The following is a 26,165-nucleotide window of genomic DNA, read 5'->3' as shown; positions in this document are numbered from 1 at the left end:
AGTTCATTTACTACTAGCAGAAAACACTCCAGCGGGATGAAAGAGAAACTGGATAAGGAGCTGCAGCACAATCCTTTCTTTGGATTTTCTCACTGTTACAATATATCTTGATAAGTGATTTGCCACACCTCTGCCCGCAGATTAGTAAAGACTTCATAGCAAATAAATCTCATTAATTACTGCAGGATGGTTTTTGCAAATTAAAAGAAATAATGTGTTTTACAAATTCTCATTTCTGGTATGAGAACAGAAAAATAAAATAGGCACTGGTATTGCATTTTTAAGTATTAAGGGTTTTATGTAATTAGTTTTTAATCCCATCCTTTTGGGTATATTAGAGTTCTATCATCAATAAAAATATAATTAATACATAAGAAGAAAAACATACCGTACCTACCTACAAAAATCTTATTTCCAAATATTCCACTTTCTTTTTTGAGACGGAGTCTCGCTCTGCCGCCAGGCTAGAGCACAGTGCCACGATCTCGGATCACTGCAACCTTCGACTCCCTGGTTCAAGCGATTCTCCTGCCTCAGCCTCCTGAGTGGCTGGGATTACAAGCACGAGCCACCACGCCCAGCTAATTTTTGTATTTTTAGTAGAGACAGGTTTCACCATGTTGGCCAGGATGGTCTCAACCTCCTGACCTCGTGATCTGCCCGCCTTGGCCTCCCAAAGAGCTGCGATTACAGACCTGAGCCATCACGCCCAGCCTATTTCACTTTCTGACCACCAACCCTTATCTTTCCAGTTTCACCCCAATCCAACTATTCTTTGACTTCACGAAGACTTCTATTTCTTGCCCACAAAACTTTTCACCAGCCATCACTGCTCCTATATACGTTATCTTCTCTCCTTATTCAGCTTAGAGTCTATGATATATCCCTAAAATAACCTAAGCATCAAAGTGAAGAAATCAAAGAACCAAGAGACCATGGTTTTGGATGAATTGTCTGTATGTATGCAAAATCCTTAAGAATGACAGCAAGAGTTATGGCAGAGAGAAAAATCAGTAAACCAGGTGTTGATACCTTTCCCCCTTTTCCAAAAAGCCTCAGCTCCGTTGAGGCTGCTACTCCTCCTCTGCTACTACTAACTACTAACTATCTACTACTATCTACTAACTTCCCCAGTCACCCTTGGCAGGGAAAGGTGGTCTGGAAGCCATACATATGATCAAGGAAGACACCTTCCCCATCCTCAGGCCCAGTGGTGTGTGGGAGAGAAAAAAAAAAAAGCCACCATCACTTGAAAGGGTTAAAGAAGAAGCAGAGTTCTCAGGAGGCAGCAATGTTTTGTTTTAAGAGTTGGGCTCTGAACATAGCAGAGAACAGATATTTCACTGATAATAACCAACAACCACTTCCACAGTGCATTTATACAATCAATATGGGCCGAGCGTGGTGGCTCATGCCTGTAATCCCAGCACTTTGGGAGGCCAAGGTGGGCCGGGTGCTTGAGCTCAGGAGTTCAGGACCAGTCTGGCCAACATGGCGAAACTGTCTCTACAAAATATACAAAAATTAGCCCGGCATGGTGGCGTGCACCTGTAATCACAGCTACCTGGGAGGCTGAAGCATGAGAATTGCTTGAACCCAGGAGGTGGAGGTTGCAGTGAGTCGAGATCGTGCCACTGCACTCCAGCCTGGGTGACACAGTGAGACTTTGTCTCAAAAAAAAAAAAAAAAAAAATATATATATATATATATGTGTGTGTGTGTGTGTGTAACATCATATAAAGATGTAAAGAGTAAGGCTGGGCATGGTAGCTCACGCCTGTAATCCCAGCACTTTGGGTGGCCAAGGTGGGCGGATCACCCGAGGTCAGGAGTTTGAGACCAGCCCGGCCAACATGGTGAAACCCTGTCTCTACTAAAAATACAAAAAAATTATCCAAGCGTGGTGGTGGGCACCTGTAATCCCAGCTACTTGGGAGGCTAAGGCAGAAGAATCACTTGAACCCAAGCAGCGGAGGTTGCAGTAAGTCCAGAGTGCACCACTGCACTCTAGACTGGGAGACAAAAGTGAAACTCCGTCTCAAAAAAAAAAAAGTAAAGAATACATCCAAATGATAGAAGCAAATTTCGCAACAATATATATAATCATTCCATCTTGGTGAAATAACAGTAACAACAAAACAACTATACAACACTTGAATATGTACAGAAGAAATATGAATGGGAGTTACATCCGAGAGAGTGAGATCATGGGGAACTTTCAGCATTAATTAGTCTATAACGTTAGAATACTATATTTACTTCTGGCTGGGCGCGGTGGCTCAAGCCTGTAATCCCAGCACTTTGGGAGGCCGAGACGGGCGGATCACGAGGTCAGGAGATCGAGACCATCCTGGCTAACACGGTAAAACCCCGTCTCTACTAAAAATACAAAAAAAAAAAAGAAAACTAGCCGGGCGAGGTGGCGGCGCCTGTAGTCCCAACGACTCGGGAGGCTGAGGCAGGAAAATGGCGTGAACACGGGAGGCGGAGCTTGCAGTGAGCTGAGATCTGGCCACTGCACTCCAGCCTGGGTGACAGAGCAAGACTCCGTCTCAAAAAAAAAAAAGAATACTATATTTACTTCTGTTATATTCTGATATTCATAAAAAGAAGTAACGTTTTCATATGCATCTCTATCTATAAAAACAAGTTTAGCTGTTTCCAGAGGGGAGCAAAATCAGCTAATATAATTAGTGTGGTAACAATGGGATAGAAGAAGACAATGCCTGCTCAGTGAGATACTAATCTGAGAGAGTGAACTACAACTACAACTACATTTTTTTTTTTTTTTTTTTGAGACAGAGTCTAGCTCTGTCACCCTAGCTGATGTGCAGTGGCGTGATCTCCGCTGACTGCAAGCTCTGTCTCCTGGGTTCATGACATTCAAGTAGCTGGAACTACAGGCACCCACCACCATACCCAGCTAATTTTTTGCATTTTTAGTGGAGACAGGGTTTCACCATGTTAGCCAGGATGGTCTCGATCTCCTGACTGCCTGATCCGCTCGCCTCAGCCTCCCAAAGTGCTGGGATTATAGGCGTGAGCCACCCCGCCTGGCCTACAACTACATTTTGACTAAGAGCCAATTCTCAATTATTATTACATTTCCAGGAAATGTTCTGAAGTTACATTACTTTTCTTCCACTTCAAAAATAAATTTGTATTTCAATTTAGGTTAAATAACTCAAGTGTGCTTACCTAACTTCCACAAGGTCATTTGGTTTATAGCTGGGATGAAGGAAGAACCAAACTTTCTTGACAAAATGATTAATGCTGGGTTCTCTACGGGACCCTCGGACATATACCATCCACTTATGAGTTGACTGGTCATTTTCTTCCCTCTTATCCGGAGGTATATACCTAGAGAAGAAGAAAAAAGAAACCTGAATTTTGTCCTTCAAAAACCTAACAAAATAATTAACTCCTACCTAAACTTAAAAACAAGGTTAAAATTCCTGCAATATTTAACAGCTACATCATCTAAACAAAATGAGTCTTTGCAAGTTAATCATTTTGTTTTTCTTTCTTTCTAAAACATAGTTGGGGTTGGATGCAGTGGCTGGTCCACATTACAATGCCAGCACTTCGGGAGGCTGAGACGGGAGGACTGCTCGAGGTAAGGAGCCAGAGATCAGCCTGAGCAACATAGCAAGACCCCATCCCCATGTTTAGCTATTTCCAGAGGGGAGTAAAATCAGCTAATATAATTAGTGTGGTAACAACTGGCTACAAGAAGACAATGCCTGCTCAGTGAGACAGTAATCTCCAAGAGTGAACTACAACTATAACTACAATCCTCCCACCTAATATTTTAAACTCAGCCAGGCATGGTGGCCCACACCTATAGTCCTAGCTAGCTGGAAGGCTGATGAGGTAGGAGCACTGCCTGAGCCCAGGAGTTTGAGGCTGCAGTGAGCTACGATCACATCACTACACTTCAGTCTGGGTGACAGAGCAAGACCCTACTTCAAAAAATTACAATAAAATTAATGAACTAAAACAAAATAATTAAATAAAACATGAATTTGGTTTAAGGGACATTCTGTTGAAAGTTTGTGTTGTTCTGCTTATTTGGTGTGCAATTTTTAAAAAAGGCAAACTTGTTTTTCCTGCCAAATAAATACATAAGGTGGAAATAAACTGGCATATTTTTATTCCTAGGTTAGGGAACCTCTAAGCCTTCGGGTTGATTTCATACAGGTTTCAGGATGCTACAGCTTTGGGCCTTTCTGTTGACTCTCATGGTTGCCAAGAAGATTACACCTAGTTTCCCGCCTTCTGAAAGCCAAAACATGACATTTCCCTTAAGTCATGATGATGGTAAAACTAGCATCCAAAACTCCCATTTATGGGCCCTGTCTTTATTTCGGTATGAGGCCCCCTTCTTAGATTTGTGTAGAAAATATGGTCAGGCCTTCTAAATGCTCATCTATGCTTAGTGCTAATCCTTCATAATAAGGGGGGGCCAAGTTGCCTAGCCTAGCTCTTGAGGAGTGTTCTTGACAGATCTTGGCCCTTTACTCTTCCAGCCTATGAAAGTCATGAACCCTGTTGGGATTTTAACTGGAATATCTACAAATCGATTTGGGGAGAGATGACATCTTTACAAGACAGGCTGGCCCAGAAAAAGCCAGGTCTGGAAATTCAGGCAGACCCCCTAGGCCACAAGAAAATTGGGGCTAAACAATCATTTCATCTAAATTTTTAAATGTATTGGCATAAAGAAGTTAATAGTTTCTTATCTCTTTAATAGTACGGCATCTGTAGTTATGTCTTCTTTTCTATTTCTAATATTATTTGTGCCTTCTCTTTTTTCTTTGAGTAATTTTTAAAATTAATTTCGCCAGGTTTGTGTATGTTATGTTTATTTTTTCCTTTCATAAGTATATCAATGCATTCATCAATCAAATATTTACTAAATACATACTGTAAGGTACAAAGCCAGACAAGGCCAGACGTGGTGGCTCACGCCTGTAACCTCAGCATTTTTGGAGGCCAAGTCGGGTAGATCACCCAAGTTCATGAGTTCGAGAGTAGCCTGATAAATGAGAATAATCAATGAAATCCCATCTGTACTAAGAATACAAAATTATCCAGGTGTGGCGGTGCATGCCTGTAATCCCAATTACTTGGGGGGCTGAAGAAGGAGAATCACTTGAACCCCAAACGTGGAGGGTATAGTGAGCTGAGATCACACCATTGCATTCCAGCCTGGGCAACAAGAGTGAAACTCTGTCTCGAAAAAACAAAACAAAACCAGACAAGACACAGTTTCTACCCTAAAGAGATTCCAGTCTGATTTGAGAAAAATATATGAAAATAGAAAATGGCCATATAATATGATAAAAATCACAAAGAGAGAGCATAGAAGGGATATGCCTAATGAGGGTGGATCAGCAAATAAAACTTCATGAGAAAATTAGTTTAAACTGCTACCAGTTAGAATCCTAACCACTGTAATCAATTTTCCTCCATCAAATTAATTTAATCCCTTCCATCTATTTACATGGCTCAAATATTTACTCAACATTTTCACGTTTTTGGAGGATTTATAACATTCTTATCTACCCCTAGACACTTGGCAAAAATGATGAAGCTGCTCTATGACAGCCTGAGATCATACTGTTCAAGTACATGGCTCTGGAGCTGGGAGGAATTCTGCCTTTAAGATCTGCTCAGTAACCTTTTGTTATGAACTAAAAACATTTCAGTTTGGGCAACCAAATCAGCATTTTTCGGAATTCGCTAAGGCCCCTAAAGACAGAACTGGTTCAGAGTAGTCAAGAGTTCTTCCAAACTTACACACATTGACACAATTGGTGAAATGTATTTGTGTAAAAGCTCATGTCTTCGAAATTTTTACCAAGCCCTATTTTATTCTCAGGGAAATAATGGCAGACACACTAACGCAGAGACTCCAATCTCTGGACCTTGGTTCACTTTTGAAGCAACAAAGAGCTTGAAAAAACATTCCCTGAGGTCTCTTCCTACTGTAACACCAGGATAGAATCCCATAAGAGTATTATGCCCAAATATAACCACAAATGGGTGACCGAAAAGACTTACCTACTTTATTCTCATGTCTTAATGACTTGTTAGATACAAACCTCTTTGGTTTGCCTTAGAGTCACAAAAAAAGACCTGAAGTAAGGTTTTGAAGAACAACAACAAAAAGTCAAAGAAAGCCATCATACGTACATCCTTCCATTTCAAAACAAAACAAAAGAACAGGAAACAGGTTTTCCAGGGAGAAGAATCTGGTTTCAACTTTGGATGTGCCAATCACAAGTAAATGGCTGATAAGGTTTGGCTGGGTCTCCACCCAAATTACATCTTGAATTGTAGCTTGCAGAATTCCCACACGTCCTGGGAGGGACCCAGTGGGAGGTAACCGAATCATGGGGACGAGTCTTTCCCATGCTGTTTTCGTGATATTAAATAAGTCTCACAAGATCTGATGGTTTTAAAAGGGGTAGTTCTCCTACACAAGCTCTCTTGCCCGCCTCCACTTAAGACATGACTTTGGTTCTCTTTTGCCTTCTGCCATGATTGTGAGGCCTCTCTAGCCATGTGTTACTGTGAGTCAATTAAACCTCTTTCCAATATAAATTACCCAGTCTCGGGTATGTCTTTATTAACAGTGTGAAAACAAACTAATACAATGGCTAAAGCAGGAATGTAAATGTAGAGACAAAATGAAAATTTGAACATTCGAGTTGAGGGCAGTATCTGAGGATTTACCATTCTCTACTGGCTTTCAAATACCTAACAATTAGCATATTTTACAAACTACACAAGCAAGTGTAGGGGTTATTATACTGCCTCTTCTCCAGCAATATTTTGGAACAAACATCCGCTTATTTATCCTTTGTGGATATTGTGCAAGGCAAGGCAGAATGGCACAATATAGAGACAGTACAGACAAAATAATATCCAAATGAAAAATAGGAGACCTGAGTCCCCTGACCCTGTGGCTATTTGTATAAAAAGAGTAATAAAAGGATTTAAGAAAAAAAAAGGCCAGGTGCGGTGGCTCACACCTGTAATTCCAGCACTTTGTGAGGCCAAGGTGGGCAGATCACCTGAGTTCAGGAGTTCGAGACCAGCCTGACCAACATGGAGAAACCCCGTCTCTACTAAAAATACAAAATTAGCCAGGCGAGGTGGTACACGCCTGTAATCCCAGCTACTCGGAGGCTGAGGGAGGAGAATCGCTTGAACCTGGGAGGCGGAGGTTGCGGTGAGCCGAGATCATACCATTGCACTCCAGCCTCGACAACAAGAGCGAAACTCCATCTCAAAAAAAGGAAAAGAAAAGAAAAATAGGAGACCTAGATTCAAATTCTGACTTTGTTCATTAATGAGCAAAATTACCCTAATAAAGTCTCTAGGCCGGGCACGGTGGCTCACGCCTCTAATCCTAGCACTTTGGGAGGTCAAGGCGGGTGGATCATGAGGTCAGGAGATCAAGACCATCCTGGCCAACACGGTGAAACCCTGTCTCTACTAAAAATGCGAAAAAATTAGCCAGGCGTGGCGGCAGGCGCCTGTAGTCCCAGCTATTTGGGAGGCTGAGGCAGGAGAACGGCGTGAACCTGGGAGGCAGAGCTTGCAGTGAGTCAAGATCGCGCCACTACACTCCAGCCTGGGCGACTGAGTGACACTCCGTCTAAAAAAAAAAAGTCTCTAGACTGTGGTTTATTTTTTAAACAACTAAAGGCTTGGGAATCCCTGAGGCCTCTTCCTCCTATAATACTATAATGAAAGTATTAATGCCAAAGCATTAACATAAATGGACAAATAAAAATAAATTCAACTGGATACTCACTTGGACACATTGCCCACTACTATTGTTTTCTTTACAAAAAGTCGCGAAGTCTCATCTGTGAGATCAGCATTCCGCTGTTCTGTTTTATGGGAGCCAGTAACGCTAGAAGCATCCTGAAAAAAATCATAATCAACATCCATTCTCATTTTGAACAATTTTCAACAGGACAGAAATCACAACATCATAACAAGTATAAATGGAATAACTAAGTTTTTTTTTTAATTTACAAAATTTTCTGTCTTCATGGCACCTCTCAAAGCATTAAAACAATTTACTACAAAAGCTGCCGGCCGGGCGCGGTGGCTCAAGCCTGTAATCCCAACGCTTTGGGAGGCCGAGACGGGCGGATCACGAGGTCAGGAGATCGAGACCATCCTGGCTAACACGGTGAAACCCCGTCTCTACTAAAAATACAAAAACTAGCCGGGCGAGGTGGCGGGCGCCTGTAGTCCCAGCTACTCGGGAGCTGAGATCCGGCCACTGCACTCCAGTCCGGGCGACAGAGCGAGACTCTGCCTCAAAAAAAAAAAAAAAACTGCCTTAATTTATACAAAGTTTATATACTGTAACTCCCGGTGTGTTTTCAATAGTTACATACATCTGCTTTGGATATGCAAATAGGATTTGGAAGGATACACAAAAAACTGTTACACCGGTTACTTCTGGAAAACGGGAATAGAGAGAAAGGGGTCAATGGAATTTACCTTCTTTTTAACCTTTTGTAATACTCAGAAATATTCAATGAGAAGTAAGTGCCTGGTACATAGTAAATGCTAAATGTTTGTTATATAAATACATACAGAAATGACCATGTATTGTATAAAACATGTTAAGTTTCTATGACCATTATGCCCTAAATTCTCTTTTTTTTTGAGACGGAGTCTCACTCTGTCACCCAGGTTGGAGTGTAATGGCGTGATCTCAGCTCAGTGCAACCTCCGTCTCCTGGGTTCAAGCGATTCTCCTGCCTCAGCCTCTCGAGTAGCTGGGATTACAGGTGCCCGCCACTAAGCCCAGGTAATTTTTGTATTTTTAGCAGAAACAGAGTTTCACCATGTTAGGCTGGTCTCGAACTCCTGACCTCAGGTGATCCACCTGCCTTGACTTAGCAAAGTGCTGGGATTACAGGCGTGAGCCACCACACCCAGTCTCCTAAATTCTTTTTAACTAAAAAAAACAAAAACACATGTAATATTTGCTCAGGAATAATACTGGAAAGGTAAGGTAAATCCAAACAGTGAAGAGTTCTGATTTTGGGGGTGGTAGCCTCACGAATGAACTTTTCTATTCTTTTTTACTTTTCTGTATTTAACAATTTTGAAAAATGAACACATACAAATTTATAATCAGAAAAATAAATGCAAACTTTTTTTTTAATCAAAAACAAGTCAAATTCTTGATGTCTAAGTATGTGGAAAGTAACTTGAAAATTTTCTCTATCACAGAACACCTGGCTGAGAAAAATCACTGCTCTAATCCAATAATGACTCTATAGCCAAAACTTTTATCAAGAAGTTCAGAGTAGCTTGAGATGGGAGCTCAAATTGCAAACTGGCAGGATCAAAGAGCAATGTTTTTCAAATCTGTTTGTTTGTCAAACTTCCTCCATCTACTAAAGCATCTTAGAATATAAAGTCTCACAGGAAACTGCTGAAGAACGACAGCTCTCGAGAGAATAAACATGACAGAGTGGAAAGACCTTGAGCAAGATCACAGAATTGCCGAGCTGGAAGGTTTCTTTCACACCTATGTAAACAGCATCCAAGAGCTGTGCTGTGCATAGAATCCCCAGGCTGTAAAATCAGAAACATTCAGGTTTAAGTCAGGCACGGTGACTCACGCCTGTAATCCCAGCACTTTGGGAAGCCGAGGCAGGCGGATCACAGGGTCAGAAGATCGAGACCAGTCTGGCCAACATGGTGAAACCTGTCTCTACTAAAAATACAAAAAATTAGCCAGGCATGGTAGCACATGTCTGTAATCCCAGGTACTTGGGAGGCTGAGACAGGAAAATCGCTTGAACCTAGGAGGCGGAGGTGGCAGTGAGCTGAGACTGCGGCACTGCACTCCAGCCTGGGTGATAAAGCAAGACTCCATCTCAGAAAAAAAAAGAAACACTCAGGTTTAATTCTCAGTTCTGACACTTTTGAGCAAATAAAACCTCATCAAGATTTGGTTTCCCCATTATAAAAGGAAAACAAACCTATTTCCTAAGATTCCTGTGACAGTTCAGTGAGATAACAAGCACGTATTTTAGTAAATACTAGTTCCCTTCTCCTGTGGCTCCCTCCCACATCCACCCAACTACATACTCTTCCAGTATTTCGGCTTGGTCTCTGCTCCATGTTGTTTGAGAGTCTTTCCTCTATATCCATATTGCTGTTATTATCTTTGTCAGATAAGAAGTCATTGTGCTGAGATAAAGAATCACTTTCTGAATGATTGGCTGATGGTGTTTCTGCTCTCTGATTGGCAGGAGATGATGACCTAGATGGTGATTCCAAAAATTTCTTGATAGCAGGATGATTAAAAACCATTGTATCACATGTCTTTGATCCCTACAAAAAATGAAAGCAAGCAAATAAATTTTTAATCAAATCCATCAAAAGCAGGCAAAAATCTGATGTCTCCAAAACCTTATCTATTACAGGATCATGCTTAAAATCTTTCAAAATCTCCCCACATTCATAAAATGATATCCCAACCCCTTAACACAGCCTAAACCAACAAAACGAAAATTAGAATGATGAATAATTATGTAAAGCTTCTAACACTAACAGCTAGAGATGTAGGGTCTTCCAGAGGTAAATAAGAAATAATACATGTTAACACAGAAAATAAAATCTGACTTTAAAAGTCTCACATTGCTTTACACAAACATATCAACTGCTCTAAATAAAATATCCCTGAAAGAAATATAAAAATAAAAAGCTGTATATAAAAAAATGGTCCCCACACAGTAATAAAATGTAATAGTGAATATTTTTGAATGACTGATACTGATATACAAAGTTTGCCTTCAGTTCAGTACAGACATCTATGGAATTTTTCTGTGTCTTAGTTACTTGTATACAAAATAAAGTGTATTCTGTTACAATGTGATAACACTATAGTCACGTTCCTAAGAAGCCTAGCTTTTAAAAACTGTGTTATTAAACTAATGGTTTCAGTGAGAAAAAAGGAAGCAGAAGCTAGTGTTTCAAAGCAACAAAGTTCTTGAATTTCAGTAATAAAGGTTTTTCAGAACTATAAATATGTTTTGCCACTGAAAACTAAAAATAATTAAACAGTCGATCACGAGACAAAAGCATACCTAAATATCTTTGAATAAATCCTAATCAGAACATAAGAGGATAAAATCAGCGTATTTCTAGATTATCAAATAGCACAGATCAGAACTGCTAACAATTCAAAGATAGAATCACTGCTCATGTAATCAAGTTAAGGTGAAGTCAGTGAAGTCCTCCTCGCTTATAAGAAGAGGGAAACTTGGACAGAGACACACAGAGAAGACACACACAGAGGAAAAACAGCCACATCATGACAGAGGAAGAAATTACAGCCGGGAAATACTAAAGATTGGCAGCAACCTTCAGAAGCTAGGAAGAGGCAAGGAAAGATTCTTCCCCGGAGCCTTCGGAGGGAGCACTGCCCTGCTGACACCTTGATTTTGGGCTTCTAGACTTCAGAATACTGAGATAACAAACCCGTCCTTTTACATCACGAAGCTTATGGTAGTTAATTTGTTATGGTAGCCCTAGGAAAATGAATACGATTCTAACATGCATCTTGGAAACTGTGCTACAGTAAAAGCACCTGTCTACCGCTTACAATTCAACCCAAACAATGCTCTAGTTTCTACAAGACAGCATCAGGAACAGCACGAATACCAGGTGCCCCTAGAGCACCAAGGGTAACATGAAGGCCTAAACAGGACAAGCACCATTTACTGTTAGCCTCCAGCCCTTCCCTGGTTCCCAGGGAGCCAGCACTGCTCCAGAGGTGATTCAGCAGAGACTAATTCTAGCTGAAAACACTTAGGAAAAAGAAAGTAAAAAGAGAAAAAAAAAAACAAATGCAAGTTATGCTGAAATTATCAAAATATCAAATAGGAAGACATACTCCTATTTCAGGTCAATCCTAACCCCTATGCCTGAATTTAGACAGATTACTAGGATAAAAGAGCAGATATTTTTCATTTACATATCAAAAACTAAATTGGAAAAAACATTCCTTTACAATTGGAATCACCTAGTGGTGATCACATTAACCAAGTGGTCAAACGGTATCACGAGCAGGACACCCTGGAACTAGGTGCCTGCTGATACGCTAGAATATCCAGTACACAGCATCACTATGAAGTATTCTTGCCAGAAATATTTAACCCAAATCTATTAATAACCAAGCCTTTAGACCTGACTTCCAGTTTACAAGAAAATAGAAAGGATGAAAAAGTAATCCAAGGAAAACATAAATCCAAAATCTGAGATATTCATAAATGGCCTGGTCTCTTCGAAAAGTCAGTATCATGGAGGTAAAAAGGTAGGAGGACCATTTTAAATCTTAAAAAACTAGAGAAACAAAGCTGCAGTACTAGCTACTGAGGAGGCTGAGGCAGGAGGACTACTTGAGCCCAGAAGTTGGAGGCTGCAGTGAAGCTATGATCGTGCTTGCGAATAACTACTGCACTCCAGCCTGGCAACACAGCGATACCCCTATCTCTTTAAAAAAAAAAAAAAGAAAAGAAAAGAAAAGAAAAAGTAGAATTCAGGGCTCATTAAACAAGGTAAATCTGAAACTAAAAATTGCCATTGCCATTCACTAGACTAAAAGGTCAAAGAAAATTCAATCAATTTATAACTTACTCCAAAGTGGGCCACAATCAAATGAGGAGGCACTCGGGCCAGTTGCAAGGAGGTCTCAACCACCTTTATATCTGCAAAGCCTAGCATAATACTAACAATTTGGAGGAGAAGAATTAAGTAAAAAGGAAAGGCCGGGCGCAGTGGTTCACGCCTGTAATCCTAGCACTTTGGGAGGCTAAGGCAGGCGGATCACGTGAAGTCAGGAGTTTGAGACCAGCCTGACCAACAAGGAGAAACCCGTCTCTACTAAAGTACAAAAAAATTAGCCAGGTGTGGTGGAGCATGCCTGTAATGCCAGCTACTCGGGAGGCTGAGGCAGGAGAATCACTTGAACCTGGGAGGCGGACGTTGCAATGAACCAAGATCACGCCATTGCACTCTAGCCTGGGCAACAAGAACGAAACTCTGTCTCAAAAAAACAAACAAACAAACAAAACGGAAAAAATGTTACTTAGGATTATCTGACAATGTTGAAAGTCATGACGAAGGACTACGGCTGAACACAATGACTGATAAGTCTATGTATAGTCTATGTATATTCCCAGGAAGTAGGCTAGGCTTCTTGGATTCTGAAGGTCAATGTAAGAAATGTTTCAGGTCAGGCACGGTGGTTCATGCTTGTAATCCCAGCACTCTGGGAGGCTGAGGTGGGTGGATCACCTGAGGTCAGGAGTTCGAAAATAGCCTGGTCAATATGGCGAAATCTCATCTCTACTAAAAATACAAAAATGAGCTAGGCATGGTAGCACACACCTGTAATCCCAGCTACTCGGGAGGCTGAGGCAGGAGAATCGCCTGAACCCAGCAGGCAGAGGTTGCAGTGAGCCAAGACCACACCACTGCACTCCAGCCTGGGTGACAGAGTGAGACTCATCTCAAAAAAAAAAAAAACAAAAAGAAATGTTTCAGATGCAAGGGATTCCATATCGACATAACTTCCCCTCAGACAACAAATATGAGTGGCTGGAAAATGACTGAGTATGAGGAACGCTTACCTCAGAAACTTTTAGAAGACCTGCAGAAGCATAGTAGTTTGCTACAATGCAGGCACGCAGTTTATCCATCATCCTTCTTGCTTCAATCAGTCGCTAAAAACAAATGTTAACTCATTACTTTAAAAAATGGCAATTACAAAAGAGATGTACGAACAATTCACAAAATAAGAAATGTGAATGACCGAAGAAAAAGCTCAACTTCTCAAACAATCAAAAGAAAAACAAATAAAAGTGACCTTTTCCATCCATCAGATTCGCAAAGATTTAAAAGAAAGTGTTGCAATGAATGTGTACATTTATAGGTATATTCACTGAAAAAAATCCACAAAGACATTGAGCACAAGGGCAAAGAGGGATTATCTTTTTTAAAAAAACTTTATTTTTAATTGTTGTGGGTACACAGTGTACATGTTTATGGGATATGTGAGATATTTTGATAGTGGCATACGATAAATAATCATATCAAGGTAAATGGGATACTCATTACCTCAAACATTTATCCTTTGTGTTACAAACAATCCAATTTTACTCTTTTAATCATTTTTAAATGTATAATAAGTTACTGTTGACTGTAGTCACCTTGCTGCGCTATCAGAAGATTATCTTTTTGCATGGAATTCCAGGTAATATTTTTTCAATCCTTTCTGCAATTGCATTATTTAAAAAATAGCATTTTTCTCTCCCCAAAACAAGAAAGCTATTTAAAAAAGCAAAGAGGACAAAGCAAACTATGACTCCATCTCAACAGATTATTTTTCAATCATGTATAAATTTTTTTCAAAATAGCTTTGGTGTTTTTTTTCAATTTATCATCATTATACCTGGTCAATGACTTCAATTTCATGTTCCTTATTCTTCATTTCAAGAGCAAACTGTTCCTTGATAATAGTCTCAATCTTCTGCACAGCAGCATCTCGAGCTGTACAAAGAACATAAAATACATCCAAGGCCTAATTAATCAGTGGCTGCCTTTACATCAGCAAGCAACAAAAGAAATCCAAGAAATAGTAACTCTAAAGTGGAGAGACCTAGTGGACATCACCTTAACCAACTGATGAAAAACTGAAACCACTAATATTGGTGTAAAGTGATCTCGTGTACTTTCTGGTATCACGCCCTAAAAAGAGCACATCATTCTGTGGTATTCCTGCCAAAAATGCTGAATCTACTCACAAGGAAAGATTAGACAAACTCAAACTGAAAGACATTCTATAAAGTTATTGGCCTACGCTATTTAAATATTAAAGACAAGAAAGACAAGGAAAGCATTGAGGAGACTGGGAGAAACTAAAGAGATATGACAATTAAATGCCCTGCATGACCTGGACTGGATCCTGGGGGGAGGGAAATAGCTATAAAATACAATAATGGGGACCGGGCATGGTGGCTCGCACCTGTAATCCCAGTATTCTGGGAGTCCCAGATGGGTGGATCACCTGAGGTCAGGAGTTTGAGACCAGCCTGGACAACATGGTGAAACCCAGTCTCTACCAAAAATACAAAAATTATCCGGGCATGGTGGGGGGCACCTGTAAGCCCAGCTATTCGTGAGGCTGAGGCAGGAGAATTGCTTGAACTTGGGAGGCAGAGGTTGCAGTGAGCCAAGATCACGCCACTGTACTCCAGCCTGGGTGACACAGGGAAAAAAAAAAGACACAAAACAAAATAACATATGCAAAGAGAGGCATCCCACCAAATTTACTTTGAGAAAAATTCTGGTGGGAAAAAAGGTGAGCATTAGATACCAAGAAAAAGAATAGCATATTGTCACTCAGTAGCAGACAAAAAACTGCCCCTGCTTGAATGGGGGTATTTTGGAACTTACATTCAATTTAAACTGAAGTACAATGTTATCAAAACAATCACTTTTCCCTATTCTTGTTTTTATTTTAAAAAGTTATGCCATGTGAAGCTCCTGGGTAATGAATTCAGTTACATAATACTCTGACATTTATTTGGCTTGTTATTGAAAGGAAATGGTATTTCCCCTAAAATTACAGCTGAATGAGGGGGGGAAATTGCAGGGAAACGTTTTCATTATTTGGGATTGGATTTAACAATTTTCCTTCTAGATAGACCTTTTGGGGATATATAGGACTTCACTGCTCTTACAGAAATAGGAATTTTCTTCACCACTTCCACTCTACAGATCCTATGTGGAATTGCAACATCTGAGCTATAACTTTTTGACGCCGTCTTTACCCTGCTAAAAGTATTAACTTAGGCAGATTACTTAAATAAACATTAATGAAGTTCGGTAATAATTTGTTTTAAAAATGTAAATTTAGCAATTTTTTTTTAGCTTGCTTAAAGACATTCTGAGGAACAACAGACACCCGGTTGATGATTTGCTCTTCAACTACTTATACGATGTTAGGTAAGCAATCTGATGTCTCTGAACCTTAATTTACCCACTGTCAGCTAAGTACAGGGGTTGAACTGGATAGATGTTTCCTAATCTTCCACCATTCATATGCCTTCAAGATACCTACCACATCTGAGAACCATATGACACATTTAATTAACACAATTAAGCATTTAAAAATAATTTTAGCTTTATCCTTGTAGCTATGAAACTACAAGTTTGATGAGATCATTCTTTTTTCTATACACATTAAAATGTTGCCTACTAAAATTAAAAACCATGTACCACCTATGACCATCTCACGATTATAGCACACCTTTATACCTATCATAGACTTTATGATTACACCTAACATACAATGATCACTAAAACTAACAGCTTGTCTCGCTTTCACTGTCTACTTGATCATGTTCCTGCCAGATCTTCTTCCACTTTTTACGGTACACGTGGTGTATTACTATTAAACAGACCCCTTAGCTAATCTCTCTCACAAACCCCTTCAAATTACACACAACAGTGGAAATTCATTTCATTCTAGTTCCTGTAAGTCTTCTAGCGGAGGCATATGTCAGTAAAGAAATAATTTCCTAAGGCAGGTCAATTTCTACCTGAATTCTCAATTGCTTTATGCCGCTTATTTGGAAGGGCCACAGATACATCCTCGTAATCAGGGTCGGTTTCTTTGATGGTTCGCTTGATTCCAGACATGATGACATTCGGTTCTTCACTGTGAAGCAATAATAAATTAATAATTTTTAATTATTAAGTTAAATAGTTGGGTTGTTAATAAGTAATACTGCACACCAGTACTTACAAATGTATGTGTATATACAAAATAAATAAATAAATATTACATAATACTGGTACTTGCAACTCTGTGTGTATGTGTATATACATGCATATACATATTTCTTTTAAGACCAAAAGCATAATTTTAAAAGTTTCCACCAAAAAAAAAAAAATCATAATCATCTGTTAACAAGCATCGGTTTCCCTTTCAAGAGAAAATCCTTGAACAAAATAACACATTGTTCAGACTTTTCAAAAGGAGCCTGGCTTTCACAGAAGAGCCCTCATAAGGAAAAAAAAGGAACCAGACTTCGATGAAAACATGGTTGGCCCACACAGTGTCTTAGAATTCACTAAGCATTCAGCATATTAGAAGATATAAGCAACACAGTTAAAGGCTCAATAAATAACTGATTACACAAATCCTTTCTCTGGTACTTAGCAGGTATCACTATTACTGATCATTATTAAAATAAACACAAATCTATAGACTTATATTAAACTAATTAACAAGTCTGCAATATGGTAAACAAGTCCTAGGTATACAAGTCTTTGAATAAAACAATCTCATTTAAAAAAAAAATCCCATAAATCCTCTAGACCTTCATTGTCCCAGTACATTAGCCACTAGCCTTATGGGGCTATTTAAATTAAAATTTAAAAAAATTTACAATTGTGGGCCAGGCGTGGTGGCTCATGCCTGTAATCCCAGCACTTTGAGAAGCAGAAGTGGGTGGATCACGATGACAGGCGTTCGAGACCAGCCTGGCCAATATGGTGAAACCCCGCCTCTACTAAAACTACAAAAATTAGCCAGGCGTAGTGGTGGGCGCCTGTAGTCCCAGCTACTTGGGAGCTGAGGCAGGAGAACTGCTTGAACTCAGGAGGAAGCAGTTGCAGTGAGCCGAGATTGCGCCACTGCACTCCAGTCTGGGCGACAGAGCAAGACTCCATCTCAAAAAAATAAGTGCTCAAGAGTCGAGAGTCACCGTGGCTAGTAGCAACTACATCGTTCAGTGTAGATACAAAACATTCACATCTCTGCACAAGTTTACTGGATAGTGCTCCTCTTGCAAAATGCTTCATTAAGCACTGATACATACTTCATGAGTCAGTTTCAGAAATATCAGCCAGACCAGTCCTGTCCAATAAAAATATAACATGAGCCATATACAGAATTTAAATTTTCTAGCAGCCAGGTTTCTGACTGACTGACTGATTGAATGATTGATTGATTTGAGACGTAGTCTCACTCTATTGCCCAGGCTGAAGTGCAATGGTGCAATCTCGCTCACAGCAGCCTCCACCTACCGGGTTAAAGCAATTCTCCTGCCTCAGCCTCCTGAGTAGCTAAGATTACAGGCATGCACCACCATACCCAGCTAATTTTTGTAATTTCTGTACAGACAAGGTTTCACCTTGTTGGCCAGGCTAGTCTCAAACTCCTGACCTCATGATCCGCCTGCCTTGGCCTCCCAAAGTTCTGGGATTACAGGTGTGAGCCACTGCACCCAGCCGCAGCCACATTTGAAAAAGTAAAGTGAAACGGGTGAAACTAACTTTAACAATACATTTTACCTAACCGATTATCCAAAATACTATCATCCCAACAATATGTTGATATAAATAAATCAGCAATGAGATTTTACGTTCTTGTATTTTTACCAAGTTGTTAAAATCTGGTGTGTATTTTACACTTACAGGACATCTTAATTTGTATTAGTGACCAGGCATGGTGGCTCACATCTGTAATCCCACCATGTTAGGAAGCTGAGGCAGGTGGATCATTTGAGGTCAGGAGTTCCAGACCAGCCTGGCCAACATGGTGAAACCCCATCTCTACTAAAAATACAAAAATTTGCTGGATGTGGTGGCGGGCTCCTGTAATCCCAGTTACTCAGGAGGCTGAGGCAGGAGAATCACTTGAACCGGGGAGGCATAGGTTGCAGTGAGCTGAGATCACGCCACTGCACTCCGGCCTGGGCAATAAGACTGAAACTCTCTCAAAAAAAAAAAAAAAAAAAATTATATTAGTATTAGCCACAATCCTAAGGCTCAATAACTACTTGTGGCTGGTGGCTCCTTTTCTTCGCAGCCTTGACCTATTGATTACGATAAGGAAACAGGTTCAGGGTAGTTAGATCTTCCCTTACAGTGTTAATCTATGAAAGAGACCAGAATAGCTCTCTGATTTCCAAACCTCTGCTCTTCCACTAAGGAAGATTACCTAGCCAAAGGCAGAATTACTGAGGTAACAGCATGTTTTAAAATAAAATTAGGCTGGGTGCGGTAACTCACGCCTATAATCCCGGCACTATAGGAGGCTCAGGCAGGCGGATCACCGTAGGTCAGGAGTTCGAGACCAGGCTGGCCAACATGGTGAAACCTCGTTTCTACTAAAAATACAAAAACAAAAATAGATGGACATGGTGGCTTGTGCTGGTAATCCCAGCTATTCAGGAGGCTGAGGCATGAGGATCGCCTGAACCCAGGAGGCAGAGGCTGCAGTGAGCTGAGATCATGCCATTGCACTCCAGTATGGGTGACAAAGCAAGACTCCATCTCAAAACAACAACAACAACAAAAACACATACACACACAATTTAAAAGTCCCTCAGCCCTTAGTCCAGTTCTTTCACCCATCTCAGAAACAGACTCACTTGATTCAGCTAGGAGAGTGGCTCACTATGTAATGTTACACATGAAGTCCCACATCTGAGAGAAAACTTTTCCTACAGCTGTTATACGGTGTAATATCGTTAACCTTAAAAATAGTCTAAAACCCCCCAGCATTTATAAACATCTTGAATCAAGCCATTTAATGTTTGTTCATATTCATCTGTTACCTGCTATAATTCAGAATATAAATGAGTATTTTTGGACAGACCCAGAACCCAACTATTATGTTCTACGTTTAAAGCTTTTAAAAAGTAAAAGTAAGGTCTTCTTGTTTCTTCAGCCTTCTCCATTTGGTCTGCAATTAATTTTAGACAGCCTCAGAAAATCTTGGGCTGTTACATAAAGAAGACAACCTTAAAAAATTAAATAAACTTAATTTATTCTTCCTCATTGCAGATACGAATCTAAAAACACTTAATTACACATAAACCTAGAATCAGAGCTGGATATAGCCCAGCAGATACCTAAACTCGTACTTGTACCATCCTATTTCCTCAGTGGGCACCTGTCTTCCATAGTTTGCCAAGAGTCTTATGAGATTATCTACAAAGATAAGTCCCAGACCAGCATCATCTTCACTTATCCATTCTACAGACTTTATAGTCTGTATATTCTTATCCCACCTCCCAAGTAATCTCAAGAATAATGGTGGCTCCCACTAAAATGGCTGGGGATCCTTGAAGTTATTTTTATTTTATCCTCGCTTAAGGGACTTAAAAAAAAAAAAAAAACCTCTCTTTGACTTTTGCTGTAAAACTGGAAGATGAGGAAGAGAAAAGAGAGGAATTTGGGGAGGGGGTGGACAGAAAGGAAGAAACCAAAAATGAGTTCATTTGTGCTGCCAAGATAATTCATTTTTCATGCAGCCTTTAGAATAAAGCTTTTCTTGTCACATGTGGGCATATATCTGAGCTTCTTATAAACACATGTAAGAGGATTTAGCTCTGTACTGGGCATTTCAAAATAATCCAGGTCTGTTCTGTCACACAAGAATAACACTGTGTAATGTGTACATGTCACATGCAAGTAAATACTAGCTAGCTAAGACTAGGCACATCTGCTGAGGCATGCTCTCATGCTGATCTAATACATAAGTGAACGGAATGTGTAACAAATGACCAATGATAATATTACCTTCTGGACTCTTCTTGTCTGACTTGCAGATTTTATGAAAAGGAAACATGAGCAGTTGTTAGATATGGTCAATTCAACTTTGAAACAAAATGTCCAGCTAACTCTCTTTAGGTTCTGAATCAGCTGAAATAGAAAATACTGAGATGGTACTATGAACTGTTTGGAAAAAAATCTGTTACCATACACAATTTGACTGTGAGAAAGAATTTTCTCTATACTCTGAGACAAAAACTGAATACGGAAATAAATGTAATGCTGAGACTAAAATAAGACTACTGTCATCCATTTCTCCAATTTAAACTTTTTATCTCATCAAAACAGCCTCATTACAAAAAGTAAATGTGGGCAAGATGCTGACGCTCAGGCCTGCAATCTCAGCACTTTGGGAGGAAACGGGTGGATCACTTGAGGTTAGGAGTTTGAAACCCACCTGGCCAACATGGTGAAATCCCGTCTCTACCAAAAACACAAAAATTAGCCGGCCGTGGTAGCGCATGCCTATAGTCCCAGCTACTCTGGAGGCTGAGGCACAAGAATCGCCTGAACCTGCGAGGAGGCAGAGGTTGCAGTGAGCCGAGATCGCGCCACTGTACACCAGCCTGGGAGGCAGAGACTTTGTCTCATAAAAAGAGTAAATGCTGTCAATTTATAGAACATAAATGATTGTTTCCATAAAGAGCACAAGAAAACAAAGCTTTATAGAAGTAAATGCTATCAATTAAAACATATCTTATCCATTCAAATAACATAACCAAGTCTGAGTTTTTAACAAAGGTTAGAAACCAAAAATAAAACCAAACTTTTTTTTTTTTTTGAGACAGAGCCTCACTTCTGTCGCCCAATCTGGAGCGCAACGGCACAATCTTGGCTCACTGCAACCTCCACCTCCTGGGTTCAAGTGATTCTCCTGCCTCAACCTCCCGAGTAGCTGGGATGACAGGTGCATGCCACCACGCCCAGCTAATTTTTTGTATTTTTAGTAGAGACGGGGTTTCTCCATGTTGGTCAGGCTGGTCTCGAACTCCTGACCTCAGGTGATCTGCCCGCCTCGGTCTCCCAAAGTGCTGGGATTATAGGTGTATGAGCCACTGTGCCTGGCCTAAACCTTTAAGCTATTCTCCTGCCTCAGGTGTCTGAGTAGCTAGGACTACTGGTGTGTGTCACCACTCTCGGCTAATTTTTTTTATTCTTAGAAGAGACAAGGTTTCACTATGTTGGCCAGGCTGGTCTCGAACCTCTGACCTTGTGATCCACTCGCCTCGGTCTCCCAATGTGCTGGGATTACAGGTGTGAGCCACCACGTCCAGCCAAAAAAAATTTTTTTAGAGACAGAGTCTCACTCTGCCATCCAGACTGGAGTACAGTGGCACAAGCATAGCTCAATGCAACCTAGGACTCCTGGGCTCAAGTGATCTTCCTGTCTCAGCCTCCCAAGTAGCTGGGACTACAGGTGTGTGCCCATACCTACTAATCTTTTTTTGAAGAGATGGGGGTCTCACTATGTTGCCCAGGGTGGTCTTGAACTTCTAGCCTCAAGAGATCCTTTGGCCTTGGTCTTCCAAAGTGCTGAGATTTGTAAGCCACCACCTCTGGCCCCACACAAAATATTTCATGTTTTATACTTCAAAATAAACCCCAAGAGAAAAATAATTTTGAAAAGAAAATTGTATGATAAAAACCATAAAGATGATGTTAAGGTAGTGACTGGAAACTTGAGGTCTTAGCTCTCGAGTCAGGGAAGATGTAGAACCCTAGAAGCCAGTCCTAGAACTCTACCATTCTGTTTTGCAAACACATCACTTAAGATGTGGCCAACAACATGGTGAAATCCTGTCTCTACTAAAAATACAAAAATTAGCTGGATGTGGTGGCATGTGCCTGTAGTCCCAGCTACTTGGGAGGCTGAGTCAGGAGAATTGCTTGAACCCAGGAGGCAGAGGTTGCAGTGAGCCGAGATCATGCCACTGCACTCCAGCCTGGTGACAAAGCAAGACTCCATCTCATAAAAATAAAAAAAAAACAACAGCCAATTCTTGAGAAAGGAGTAAAATATGATAAATTAGACACTTGAAAGATTTGCTGTATATCATATGAGGTTATCTTCTCAATAATTCTATGTGCCTCACATCATTTGAATATCAGAACCACTGAACTTTGGGCTCTCACTCAAGACTTTTCCCATCTGGTTTAAAGGTGGGGAGGGGAGGCTGGGCGCGGTGGCTCACGCCTGTAATCTCAGCACTTTGGGAGGCCGAGGTGGGCGGATCACGAGGTCAGGAGTTCGAAACCAGCCTGACCAACATGGTGAAACCCCATCTCTACTAAAAACATAAAAAAATTAGCTGGGCGTGGTGGCATGTGCCTGCAATCCCAGCCACTCAGGGCAGGAGAATCGCTTGAATCCAGGAGGCGGAGGTTGCAGTAATCTGAAATTGTACCACTGCACTCCAACCTGGGTGACAGAGTGAGACTTCATCTCAAAAAAAAAAAAAAGTGGGGAAGGGGAATCGTATGATCATTTTCCATCTGCTTCCATACAGACGGGCATTCCTAAGATACTGATAATCATTTTATAGATCCTGGCCCTGTCCTTTCTATATATTCTTAAACAAAATATATTCTCCTTTGTAAACAAGACAACCAGTGTTCCTTTATTAATATCTGAATAAGACTCTACAATCCATTTTCCATTAGCCAATGAGACATTTCAAAAATGTCTCAAAAATCCAAACCAGAAGAATGGACAAACAAATCATGGTATACTCAATGAACTCTTGATGCAGACAACAACAGAAACGAACCTCAAAATCATTATGGCAAGCCAAAGAAGGCAAACACAAGAGTACAAGCTAAATTATCCCACTTAAGTTCCAGAACAGACAAATTAAACTAAAGTGAAAGAAATGAGAACCATAGTTGGGGGTGTGGTGTTGGGGATTGACTGGAAAGAGGAATGAAGGCTTTTTCCAGAGTGATAGAAATATTTTACTCAGGTTGGGTATTCCTTACCCAAAATGCCTGGGACCAGAACTGTTTCAGATTTCATACTGTTTTGGATTTTGGAATATTTGCATATACATAATAAAATATCTTTGGGAAGGAACCCAAATCTGAACATGAAATTCATTTACACTTCATAAATACCTTACATACAGAGCCTGAAGGTAATTTTATACAACACTTTACATAATTCAAAACATAACACAAAGTTTTGAGTATGTTTTAACTGTGACCAGTCACAAGGTCAGGTGTGAAATTTTCCATTGTGGCATCATGTTGGTGCTTAAGAAGTTTCAGATTTTGGAGTATTTAAGATTCAGATTTTTGGATTACTGATGCTCCATCTAACCTTTTTTATTTATTTATTTATTTTGAGATGGAGTTTCGCTCTTGTTTCCCAGGCTGGAGTGCAATGTCATGATCTCGGCTCATGGCAACCTCCGCCTCCCAGGTTCAAGCGATTCTCCTGCCTCAGCTTCCTGAGTAGCTGGGACTACAGGCACCCGCCACCACGCCTGGCTAATTGTTTCATATTTTTAGTAGAGATTGGGTTTCACCATGTTAGCCAGCATGGTCTCGATCTCCTGACCTCGTGATCCGCCTGCCCCAGCCTCCCAAAGTGCTGGGATTACAGGCGTGAGCCACCATGCCCAGCCATAAATGAAGGATTAACTAAAATATCTGCCAAAATATAAATGCCCACAGCGAACATAACTACTACCTTACATTAGTTTTCATCATTAATCTATGTGTTGATATTGCTACATCGTCAAAGGCCCTTTAGCTAAATATTTAAAAGAATGTGCAAAGTTGTTATACACAGACACATGCAAACAAAAAGAAAGTAGGCAAGGCAATATTAATAACAGAATACAAGGCAAAAAAACATGATAAAGATGATATTATTTAAAGGCACAATCACAAAAACACATCTTAAACTATACATCCAACAATATAGTATCAAAATACATACACACACACAAACAGAAAAAGGAAAGTTTAAGAAATCACATATCTGTATATAAAATTTAAAAGATTAAGACAACATATAAAAATAGATGATAGGCCGGGCATGATGGCTCACGCTTGTAAACCCAGCACTTTGGGAAGTTGAGGCAGGTGACTCACTTGAGCTCAAGAGTTCAAGAACAGCCTGGGCAACACGGCGAAACCCCGTCTCTACAAACAATACAAAAATTAGTTAGGAGTAGTGGCAAGCACCTGTACTCCCAGCTACTTGGGCAGCTGAGGTAGGAGGATTGCTTGAGCCCAGGAGACAGAGCCTGCAGTAAGCTGAGATCACGCCATTGCACCTCCAGCCTGGGTGACAGAGCAAGACCCTGTCTCAAACAAAACAAACACTACAAACAAAAAAGATGATACAGAAATATATCTGGTAGTTAACAAGCCAGATTTAACAAATACACACAACTCTGAACCCAACAGAAAAAAATCTTTTAAAAATATCTACGAAAGGGCCGGGCGCGGTGGCTCAAGCCTGTAATCCCAGCATTTTGGGAGTCCGAGGCAGGTGGATCACTTGAGTCCGAGGCAGGCAGTTTGAAACCAGCCTGGCCAATGTGGTAAAATTCCCTCTCTACTAAAAATACAAAAATTAGCTGGGCATGGTGGTGGATACCTATAATCCCAGCTACTTGCGAGGCTGAGGCAGGAGAACTGCTTGAACCCAGGAGGTGGAGGTTGCAGTGAGGCGAGATCACGCCACTGCACTCCAGCCTGGGCAACAGAGTGAGACTCTGTCTCAAAAAAAAGAGTTCATAAAATGTAAATCATATAATAAGATATGAAGAAAGTCTCAATTACTGCAAAATGTAGAAATATTACAGCCACATTCTGATCTTAATAAAAATTTATATTAACTCACCATTATATGGAAAAAAAGACACTCTTCTAATAACTCATGACTCAAAGAAGAAATTAAAAGTAAAATAACAAACTATTTAAAAACTAACAACGTTGAGAACACAGTATCTCCAAACCTATGGAAATGTGGTCAAAAGTCACCATCAGAGGAAAATGGCAAACCAGCTTTCACTGCAAATACACATACAAATCCAATCCAGCAGGGTATTCAAAGCATAATGCATCATAACCGGAAAGTTTTATTGCCAACAACAAAAAAAGAAACAAGCAGAATGAATAAAGGCTAAATCCTAAAACCAAAGATCCAGAATGAAGGTGATTTGTACTACACAAGCTGACTGTTGGAGCTTTAGAAAGCTTTTTTTTTTTTTTGAGATGGAGTCTCACTCTGTTGCCCAGGCTGGATTGCAGTGGCGCAGTATCGGCTCACTGGAACCTCTGCCTCCCAGGTTCAAGTGATTCTCCTGCCTCAGTCTCCTGAGTAGCTGGGACTACAGGCACCTGCCACCACACCTGGCTAGTTTTTTGTATTTTTTAGTAGAGACGGGGTTTCTCCATGTTGGTCAGGCTGGTCTCGAACTCCTGACCTCAGGTGATCTGCCCGCCTCGGTCTCCCAAAGTGCTGG

The 26,165-nt window shown here is 40.4% G+C and overlaps 1 protein-coding gene across 1 annotated transcript in view; it reads right to left on the bottom strand.

Annotated features, from left to right (window-relative positions):
• YEATS2 (YEATS domain containing 2) overlaps positions 1–16,774 on the bottom strand; it is a 95,962-nt gene extending 79,188 nt beyond the window's left edge. Inside the window, exons 1-6 of the mRNA XM_011945805.1 lie at positions 16,662–16,774; positions 14,510–14,607; positions 13,689–13,781; positions 10,141–10,386; positions 7,829–7,941; positions 3,199–3,360 (exon numbers count right to left, since the gene is read on the bottom strand). Coding sequence (XP_011801195.1) covers positions 3,199–3,360; positions 7,829–7,941; positions 10,141–10,386; positions 13,689–13,781; positions 14,510–14,607; positions 16,662–16,761 — 812 coding nt within the window. The 5' untranslated portion in view covers positions 16,762–16,774. The remainder of the gene's footprint in view (positions 1–3,198; positions 3,361–7,828; positions 7,942–10,140; positions 10,387–13,688; positions 13,782–14,509; positions 14,608–16,661) is intronic.
• Positions 16,775–26,165: the final 9,391 nt, after the last annotated feature.

This window comes from Colobus angolensis, unplaced genomic scaffold (assembly GCF_000951035.1).
Source record: "Colobus angolensis palliatus isolate OR3802 unplaced genomic scaffold, Cang.pa_1.0 Scaffold245, whole genome shotgun sequence".
Lineage (NCBI taxonomy): Eukaryota > Metazoa > Chordata > Mammalia > Primates > Cercopithecidae > Colobus > Colobus angolensis.
Note: the sequence above shows the minus strand (reverse complement) of the source record. Positions and strands in the feature narration are given on the sequence as shown.